Source organism: Astatotilapia calliptera, chromosome 5 (genome assembly GCF_964374335.1).
Source record: "Astatotilapia calliptera chromosome 5, fAstCal68.1, whole genome shotgun sequence".
NCBI classification, from domain to species: domain Eukaryota; kingdom Metazoa; phylum Chordata; class Actinopteri; order Cichliformes; family Cichlidae; genus Astatotilapia; species Astatotilapia calliptera.
This window is the reverse complement of record NC_137426.1, coordinates 26314646-26325587: the sequence shown is the minus strand read 5'-3', so window position 1 is coordinate 26325587 and position 10942 is coordinate 26314646. Positions and strand designations below refer to the sequence as shown.

The window sequence follows — 10942 nt, the reverse complement described above, 5'->3', positions numbered from 1 at the left end:
TGTGATGGTGATGGGGAGCTCCGAGAGGCTCAACCCCCTCTGGATAAACTTGAGTTTCAGACTGTTGAGACTTGTGAGATTAGGATGGAGCCAAGTCTGCTACGCTGTGATCTGAAGGACAGGGCACACAGCGGCTCGCCATCTACAGCACAACTTCCCAGACAAACCCCCTGCTCCTGCCCCCTCCTTTATTTGTTTAGGTTTGCTTTTCTTTGGTCAGCTCTATAAAGCGGCAGAGAACAACCCAAAATGATGGGCTTAAGGTTTTTGTGAGCATTGGTTTATGTACGTGGTGTCACTGGAAGGACAAGGCAGAGATTTTTGCAGTGATATTTTTAAAAAGGCCGAGCCACACACACCACTGTCTAAATCCCATGATTGCATTTCAAAACTGATTTGTATCTCATGTCAGTTCCCACAGAATTAATTTTCAAAACAAATAACTATGACCACTTTTCTTCCTTATTGTAACAGCGTAGCCCTTAGCGGCTGGAAACACAGTGAGACAGACCAAGGAAAGTGTAGTGGAACAAAGTATTTATTTGCTCTATGGCTCTCCTTACAACAATTAACTTGTCGAGCTTCTTCACAGCACAAAAAATCCCCCTCTAATGACAACTGGCAGCCTTAAATATGTTCAGCTGTCACAGACTTAACCATTATTCCACTCTCAGGTAAATTCTTAAATCCCAACCTTCCACCACAGTATACAATATATCAATAAGAATAAATAAATACATAAATACATTTTCACATTTACATATTAATAAATACTTCACACTTTAATGTTACACTAAACCCAATATTATAAAAACCCAGAAACCCAAGCACAAAAAGATTCACCACACTCTTTACCCATGGTCTCTCCCGGAACCTTTAAATGGTGTCTGGACCCCCGGGGAAACATTTGCCCAAACACCTTGAAGAGGACACAGGCAAGAAAGGTGAGTAATCATTAACTTACAAACACTTATTTGCACCACTTTTATCCCTAGATTTCACACACACATTTGCCTTAGTTTTCCTTATTGGTAAACCTTAATCACAATCTCAATCACCATTCTTCTCTCCTGACAGACAACCACCACATTCCTTGACGAGGAGCAGCTGTGCAGGATCTGAAATAAGGCCACCAACTGATTTTAAAATTCCCAATAAATAGTCAATAAATATTTAAACTTCTTGTGTGCAAATCCATGCTTAAAGTGCAATGCTACATAAAGTGCTTGATAAGGTGCTTTTAATAAAGTGAAAGGTGTGCTCCAAAGTGCTATACAGACAATACAATATAAATAAATGCAGTAAGGGAGTCCTCTTCCTTACACTTATCTTGATGAAAATTGAAAATGATTGTGATGTGATATGTGTTGGAGGAGCAAATTAGTGATGATGTCCACAGAGGAGATAATAATAAGTGCCATTAAAACAAAAACAGGAGTAAGTGAAACGAGTGATTAGATAATGATCACAGTGAGACAATTTGTTTATTTAAAATAGTGTAAAAAGATTACTAAAGATCATGTGTGGTTACCAAAAATAAATTACAAAAACAATTACTGTATTTATATTCTAGTATTATTATAATAAAAAGTGTAATAATAATAATAATAATAATAATAATAATAAATCAGTTTGTTTTGAGCGTTGTGAATTAAGGGTGACAGTGTTTAAATGCTCTACATCATTTACTTCATTATAAAGGTTTTTTTTTTCTTCATTTCCGATTACAGGAACGATTTGTTGCTTAAACTACTGCTTGTTATGCGCTTATTAAGCATTTCATTTAAGACTCTATTCACTTTCTAATCAACAAGAGGCTCGGCGTTTGAAAAGCCCAAATGACGGACTTATCAAAACAAATCCCACGATTTGCCATTAGTTAATCAATCCATATAGATATCATATTACCCAGGCCAGTGATTTGCAAATGATTTTTAGTATGCTTCCTGTTTAATGGCGTGAAAGAAATAAAGGGGCGATAATTCAATTTCACACCAGTACCTCGGGTAATTGAGATGTCTTTGACTGAACGATGAAACGCTGTAAATTTAAAAAGCCGCAGTTTTATCTAAGTTTTACAGAGCGATGAACGCCATGGACGGTCACTGATAGCGCCGTGCTATCAGTGTGATTTTAAAGTCATGCGGAGGTCATGGTGTGAGACACAGAGAGGCTATCTGCCCCAAGGCGTATGTATCAGTAATTGTCAGTGTGTGTGTATATATATATGATTATACTTATTATAAACGTTATAATATTTATAATATTTATAATATTATAGTTTATAATATTATAAACTAATAATAATAATAATGATAATGATACACATAGGCCCATGTTGGAATTTATCCCTTAAACTTCAGTATTGATTTTTTTAAAGAACAATCAAAAGTACTTAAAAATAAAAGTCAAACTCACTAAACAGTTCCAGAAGTAGGCTACGGTGAAATTAAGTCGATATTGCTGTCTGATAATCATCAATCAAAAGTTATCGTATTTAAATGTTAGCCCTAAATTCTGATACTCCATCACTGAAAAAAGTGTCCTAAGTCTAGTACCGTTCATTTTTTACAATCAAACTCATTAGTAAGCGTGTTACTCTAAACTGTGTTCTTCCCTGTGGGGCCCGCAGGTCTTAAATAACCTCAGTGACAGCGCCGTAGCGGTGCTGGTTTTTGATTAGCGCATGAATATTTTAACAGATCGTGACGCGGTCACAGGTGCGTTTAACTTAGTGCTGCTGCTGTGGTTTTAACACAAATAGGGCCGTTTGAGCCAAACACCCAAGCTGTTTTACAATCCACTGATATGCCTGTATGAGAAAAACAAGTGCCGAGCGAAGCGTGCCGTTTTTTTCTACATCATACGATCATATGAGAGGGAGGGGTGCGACTGTCATTTGCAGTAGGCTACTTGCAGTTTGGTTGCGGGGGTATCAGTGCTAAGCAGACAAGCTTGAATCATCATAAATCCTGATATTTCTTTTTAGAGAGTCTCCTTTAACAACATGCTTCCTCCTCCTCCCCGGGGATGGAGGCGACAACCGGGACTGAAAACCCCACTCTCCCTTTTTTTTGCCCCGAACCGCAAGAAGGTTTTCATCAACACCGCGGGGACGCATTCATCCTGCCTGTCAGCCGGGGAAAGGTGAGGGAGATGAATGGGGAAGAGAGTTCAGTAAGCTGTGCATCTGATGGACTCGGAGAAACAGGCATGTAACAGAAACAACAATTGTCTTTATTTCTTCTCCGTAACCCGCACGCAGTCGTTGAAATCGCTGCCAAGCTGCAAACGCACCTATCGCCGTCAGCTCGGCACGGCTTCACATTTGGATCTGATCTGATTTCTCTGTGCTCTCTTTTCCACGCTATTCCACGGGGCATGGCTGCTTTAAAGACGAGCCCTTTGTGATTCTCTGAGACACCAGCGCACGATGATTACAGGATATATAATCATCCTGTTTATTGTTTAATTTTTCACCCTGACTAACACTGTAAACACACACACACACACACACACACACACACTGAAATAACTAAAATACAATGACACGAAATGCATGACTATTCAACGTTCATGTTTTCCAAAATGCTGAATTTGCGTAATTTTTCCAAATGCATGTTTTGATGGGGACCACACTCTTCTTCTTACTTTTATTCAATTTTACTTTTTTAAAATCATGATCGAGACAGTCTTTGTTATGTTATTTATTTCCTGTTCAAAGTTATATAAGCTTACATGTTTAAGCTTAAAACATGTAAGCTTTAAGATTTAATCAGACTATTATGTTAGAAGCCTCGGCTTGGATGGGTGAGCGAGGTTTGACAGAATTAAAAACCGTCTTCAGAAAAAGGAGACTTGCAAACTTTGGATGAGTACACCTGCTAAAGCGACTGAACCACCAGTCTGCAGAGTGTCAATTGCATCTTAAGCTTAAATGGCCGTGAGGCATTGTTACTTAGCGGCAGCAAAGTGCCCCGATCCGCCTGATTGCGCTAATTGCTTTGAAATGGGATACATTACGTATCATTACGGAGACCTTGGGCGGGACTGCCGGCTGTTCCTTTCATCTCTCTTAGGTGCATCACGAAGTCGCCATCCAATTAACTCAAAGCCACTTAATGTTACAGGTCAGGCGTTCTGATAATATTTATCCGGACTTCATCGTCGCTGATGGAACCTGTTCGTTTCCAAAAAAATCAAGATTTTAGCAGTTATACTCACGCGCGCGATGTCACGATCCCCAGATGAAGGTCGAGCAAACTTTTTTTTGCCTCGAAATGCCTTTTGACGTGGACTCTGTCTTTTATGTCTTTACAGTCTAAACGGACAGACCTTGCATGAAAAGGGTTAAGACAACTTTCAGAGCGGGCAACAATAGGCCTTTGTCGGGAGTCCCTGCCTCCTCACTAGGAATCAGAGGTAGTTTATTAAGTTAAATAAAGGCCCGATGAGCCTTACAGTTTTTTGTAACTCAACGCGGCCCTCATTTGTTGCCTCGGGATTTAAATGAAACGCTATGGTAATCGTCTTCTCCACGGCATATCGGTCTTTCTTTCTTTTTTTCTTTTTTTAAGGTCACTGTTTGGGATGCTAATTGCATCAACATTGTTTGCCAGCACCGCCGGCCCTCTGTTCACAAGGCAAATTAATCGGAAACAATGACACTGCAGCGTTCAGGCACCGCGGGGGTTAATTGTGACTTTATTAAAATCATAGTTTTCTGAGATATGTGAGGAAATAGTGTCTGGTGTGCGAAGCGCGCAATTAGGCCCAATAGCTGATGGATATCAGAAGATCGTTATTATCGCGTGATTGTGGTCACTAAAGCAAAAAAACACACTCCCTGATCACAGACCTGTGTTATTAAAAGTAAAACAAAACATCCGTTACTTTCATAGTGGACATCACCGGGAAAAAAGCAGGTTGAACCTCAATGCTGTTCACTTTAACTTTATTGTGTGCCTATTTGTGTTTGCGCACACTCATTTGAGGACTCGCTGTTTAAGAGTGCGGGTTAAGTGTTTGAGCCCCAAGCAGAGGGGACCTCAGTCGGATATAGGAGACCCCGGTGTGACTTCAAAAGCTTCCAGAAACGATGCCACTCGCTTCAGGTGTGAGGTTTGAAGTGTTTCCAAACACACAACAGCTCCACGTGGAGACTCCTACCTGCACAGACACGCACACACTGACTGACACACAGGATGTGCAGCTGAGGTGATGATAAATGGTGACGTGCGCGTTACGCGTTTCCATTTTATATGCTCTAAACCCCAAAACAGCAACCAGGCTTTAAAAATGAAAGTGACAACCGGAAATCAGTCGAGACAGACCTGAAGTTTAACTGATCATTTGAATGATTTTATATTGTTTTTCAGGATCCATCATTTCTCTGAAACTATCATTCACACACAGCGTGGGCTCCTTGATATGTACTGACGGCAAGCCTCAGTGAACAGCAAATTATTAACTCATCGGCTTTACTTTGTCGTTAACAGCTGGCAAATCGCTGATGAATGTTATTTGCACCGTTCATGCGAAGGAAACATTTGCATTTTTAACCATGACTACAGCACAACATGGATTTTCCGGATTTCCCTCCCTGAGACTGTTTCGAGGTCTCAGCACCCTACACAGTCCCGCACCGAGTCATGACAACTCGTCTCCTCAGGGATCCGCGGTCTGACGCGTATCTTGGGAAACACTTGCACCATGGAATCCCTTTCAGCGAGGATACGCGCTCACAAGTAACCTTCCGTGGGCGCTGACCTTTTCTTCTGAGAAGCCTGCTATTACACGACTATAGCTCTCATTTGAATGGATGGAAATAGCGTGCGATCGGCTGAGAGAAAACTAATTTTTCAGGCTGAATGGCTCAGTGTCCCCGGGCTATAGGGCGGATAGAAGGAGGAGGCGGTGCCGCGCTCTCGGTGCGGGTTCAACTTTTTCAATAGTCTCCCTAAAACGTGGGGCGCTTTGATCCGCGCCGCTGCTGGCGCCTAAAAACAACATAAGTTGTCTGCCCATTAGGAAGACTGACAAATCGTGACAGATTGTTAATGCCTGGCAGTTAGCAACGCAGGAGCCATCACGAGAACTGACTGCGCTCAAAATCAATCACTAAATACATCAATTAAAAAAGGTAATCTCTTGCCTGTCTTTACTCCAAAGGTTTGTGAATTTCTGGGATTTCTTTTTGAATATTATATTTACAAATGCGTGCATCCAGTGAGGCAGGGCTGTGCTCCCCCCCCCCCCCCCCCTTTTTTTTTTTTTAAATGCAGGGGGAATAGATAGCTTTAGTGGGTTTATATAAAACCCCCTCTTCGTGGAGTGGCCAGAAAATGAGAGGGTATGCGAGCTACAGCTAGGCAAATCAATGACAGTTTAAAATATCTCTCCCTGGCTCCCACTGATCATCAGTTTTCAGGGTTTTTTTTTTTTTTACTTTAAGGGATGGAGTCAAAGATGGGGAAAAATCCCACTGACACCCCCCCTCAAGCCCGATAATTACCCCTAAATGACTGCGAAGGCCTGTGTGTTTCAATCTGATTAGAGCCCCCGCAGCCATCAATAAACTGCGCACTCCAAAAGGGGTGCGTGGCACAGAGGGAGGAAATTGTTGTGCAACAGTCAGGACTTACCTAAAGCACTGCGAGGCCAAAGTGGAAAATGGGTCGACCCAGTCAAAATGTTTGAGACTGTATATTTGTGTTATCAAACATGGCAAACGAGTAGGGGCAATAATAGAAGGAACCCACACGCCTTTAAACCACCCTTGGCTTTTCATGGTTGGAGCTTTACTCACTAGAATGGTAGTGGTGGTGGAGTGATTGGGGGCGAGGGGGTGGGGTGTGGGGTTGATGAAACCACACTCCATCAAGAGTTTTGTCGTGTTTATGTTTATCTGACATTGGTTGTTGCAAAAAAAAGAAGAAGAAAAAAAGAAACTTTCTTCAGCCCCCTTTCACTCCGGGTCCAGCCCACGTCTTCCCTGATTGGCTGCCTCTCTGTCCACGTCTGCCTTATTATAGGAGCTGCGCTCCAATTTGGCCACACAAACATGAGGATACCGTCACATTAGGGCAGCACCGCACCAACTCAATAGCATCTCTTCCCCACGACACTGCTTTGTAACGAGTCGTTTCAGCGGTGCCGGTCGGCCTTGTATGGCCCCATCGATATCCATGTCCGCTCTGGCTGCTGGTTTGAAGGCTGAAGATATTTCTCCCCGCTCGGTTCTCGTCAGCAGAGGCGAAATGCAGACCAGCTTGAGTCCCACGGGGGAGACCGGGAAGCCAAAAGTCCCTATTCTGCCCTTCAGCGTAGAGGCGCTGATGGCTGACAGGAAACCCAGCAAAGAGGTGCCATCGCCGGATCCTGCTTCTGTAGCCGGGACGTCCCAAGTGCTGGGAAAGGGGGCGCGGATGGGTTCTTTTGGTAGCCTGGATACACCAGTCTCGACTTTACCTATGAGCTCTACATTTTCAGTGGGCGAGATCATGAACATGCCCGAAGACGTGCTGATTAAACCCGAGAGCCCGGACAGTAAAGACAGGACTTCGTGGATACAGAGTCCACGCTTTTCTCCCACATCTCCAAGTAAGTTTAAGTTTCAGTTAAGTTACTAAATTAGAATTTAAAAATGTCTCTTAGCGATATAAGCATATGTAAGCGAGAATATCTAGTTTTTTTCTCTTGGTATTGTGTTTTACATGTCTGTAATACTTTCTGTTGGTCTTGTGTTGATCTGGCATTGCGCGTCGACACCAGAGTTTTGAATTAAATCGTTCTGTCTTCCCATAGGAAGGTTGAGTCCTCCTGCCTGTCCACTGCGAAAACACAAGACGAACAGAAAGCCCCGGACCCCCTTCACCACATCCCAGCTGCTCGCCCTAGAGAGGAAGTTCCGCCAGAAGCAGTACCTTTCTATCGCCGAGCGCGCAGAGTTCTCCAGTTCTCTCAACCTGACGGAGACCCAGGTTAAAATCTGGTTTCAGAACAGAAGAGCTAAGGCCAAACGCCTGCAAGAGGCAGAACTTGAAAAACTGAAAATGGCAGCAAAGCCTATGCTGCCTCCAGCTTTCGGGATTTCCTTTCCTCTCGGTACGCACGTCCCCGCGTCCTATGCAGGGTCGCATCCGTTCCAGAGGCACTCGCTGCCGGTTTCTCCGGTTGGACTGTACGCCGCTCACGTCGGATACAGTATGTATCACCTCGCTTGACAAGGACGGAGGACGAGCGCAACGAGCAGCGGGACGCAAAGGGGGGGTTAAGGATGTTTTGTGAGGGCCCCTATTCAGAGGGGACCCCTTTGGACCAGTGAGGTGACACTGCACCACATAAAGAAGCATCCTGGTGCCGAGGTCAGTGTCACACCTTGTCAGGTGAGGGCGAGGCTTCTTCACAGACCCCCCCCCCCCCCCCCCCCCTTCTGAGGCTCTTGAAGTTTAGGCACTTCTCTAGACCTCGCCAGTAAGTTCCCACACTGCACAAATAATCCAACTTTAATTCGTCATTTAATGTCAACTGTGTTGTACCGAAATGAATTTGAACGAAGGAGAACATAAACAATGTAAAATCTTATTTGAATAAATAGGATGAGACTTTAAATGACTTTAAGGTGGACATTTTTGCGGCGCGGAGGTAGAAAACAGCTTAAACCTGTAGCCCTATGGTATATCACTAATGGACTTTTAAGTATGGACTGTAGTGCTGTGGCCACACAGCTCACTCCTTCGCGAGTGCTTACAGCCAGGTGAAAAGGCGAAAGGGCTGCACATCAGAGACTATGCACCAAAAAAAACTTTAGGCTGGGCTTTTTTTAAATTGCATCTGTAGGCTGCTGCCACACCACAACATCCATACTTTTCATTTTCTTTCTTTCTTTTTATTGCATTCATATCAATGCGTAACTATAGTGGGTTACTAAATCCAGTATAGGTGAGTGCTCTTTTGTGAATTTTGAAAACCACAGCATTTTTTTTTATTGTTATTTTTATTATTTTCTTATGACAGCACTGTCTGTTGTCGGATTGATTCCCTTCGGAAGGGATAATTGTACTGTAAAATAATGTATATTTGAAGAATATCCTCATTTATATTATGAATATATTTGTGACATAACTTAACAATAAATTGTTTATTCTTTTTTCACTGAGAGGTTGCTCGTTTTGACTGACAGGATGCACACTGTTGCGCCGACGGTGAGGCAAATTACTGTAAGGAACTTTAGTCAGTATTTAATCTTTTTAACGCCTTAATGAACAGAAAAAAATATTTCTTCTACTTCAAAAAAATCTATCAGGTCTATTAAGGAGTAGAAATAAAAAAACAGGCTTCTAATGAGCTCGATGACTTCAACATTTAATTATTATTTTTATTTTAAAACGTCACAGGGACGATTAAAGGCTTCACGTGACCCATACTGACAGAGTGACAATAGAAAGTCCCACATTTGCTTTAGTTTTCCTTGCAGTTGAGCCTGTCACACTCACTGTGCGCTCCGGCTGGTGTGCGCTGTGAATTTAAACTTGTCACATGGTATTTGGTGGAATGTATTGCTACAGCTGTCGCCTCTCGCTTTGAAACAACTAACCTAGATTTTGTTGGCGCCAGAAGAGTTTAGAGGGGGTGGAGATTGCGGGAGAGGAAGAAAGAGAAAGAGAAGGGGGTGAGACAACCAGTTGTGCTGACTTCAAAACACGCCGATAAATATTGGGAGATTGCTTCTCCGGGGCTAAACTCCTCGTAAACTATCCGCTTGAGTGTCATTATGTGCATTTAGGGTGTAAAACGAGCCAGGTGACACCTCGTTTTGAGGGGGAAGACAGGGTGTCAGGAGCCATGTGGCACATAAAGAAAACATCTTAACCTGAATTTGAACACCGGAGTCATTTTCTGCCATTTTCTGCGGATCAGATAAAGGAGGAGGAGGTGGAGAAGGGGTGGGGGGGATTACAGGCCACTCCACAGCAGTTTTAAAGGCTTTCTTTTGACTTCCCTGCCATTCAAGCAGGGGTTAAACTCGAGTAAAATAATTGCTGTAATGAGCAAAGGCAATCTGCCACAGACAGAGGCCGGCTCCAGCGTGGCTGTAGCTCCAGGCAAGGCGGAACTTTTATCATTCCTAAAATGTCAACGGGGGACTGGGACGGGCAACACTCCTCAGTGCGCCGTGATTTCCTCCTCCTCAGCTCTGAAAGGTTTCTGTCCTGGAAAGTGTTCCCAAAGAGTTTCCCATTTATTCAGGCACTCTCAAAGACACGTTTCTCCTTCGGCTTCGAAGTTTTTGCAATATTACAGCTTTCAGTCTGAGTTTAAGGTAAAGTGTTTTTTTCTTTCGATTTGATTTATACCCGTTTTTTAAATTTCATCTATTTTTCTCAGATAATCTCCAGTCCGTCCATGAGGGATGAATTTATACATAATCCCCGACAATAGGTTCAAATCACACGGATGAACGCTCCATCTGAAAAAGAAGAGAAACTTGACACAAAAGAGCCTAAGGGGATCGGCCGATTCTTTGAAACTCTTTCATTCTTTTGTCTCCAGCACTCTATCTTGCCAGGAGCCAAACAGAAAACAAAAGTCACTTGTTTAGATCATCCAAAAGATCACAGGAGGCTGTTTGACTCCGTAGTAAAACCTCTTGATCCTCACGAAAGAAAAATGGGTTATTAGATGCCGTCAAAGCAGCCTGGATAAATGATTAAGGAATGGGCCCTTTACTCTGCATTACTTTTTCATGTGGGATAGGCCTGCGTTATGTGGCTCTTTGGGCTGAATTATTAAATGAAGTATCTCAGAAAAAAAAATTCATATCACACAATTCGTGTTAGTCCCGATCAATTACGACGATCAGTGTGAATTTGTAGTTTTAGGAAACAGCGAACTGAGAAAACGCCGACTGGCCTTTCGTTGAAGCGTATTAAGCCATGAA

At 43.0% G+C, this 10942-nt stretch overlaps 1 protein-coding gene across 1 annotated transcript; it reads left to right on the top strand.

The window, feature by feature from the left end:
- The first annotated feature begins 6181 nt into the window (after window positions 1-6181).
- Window positions 6182-9160, top strand: msx1a (muscle segment homeobox 1a). Its single transcript, XM_026168478.2, has 2 exons — window positions 6182-7602; window positions 7807-9160. Exons 1-2 carry the CDS (start codon window positions 7170-7172, stop codon window positions 8223-8225), a joined length of 852 nt encoding a protein of 283 aa, XP_026024263.1. The 5' UTR covers window positions 6182-7169; the 3' UTR covers window positions 8226-9160.
- Window positions 9161-10942: the final 1782 nt, after the last annotated feature.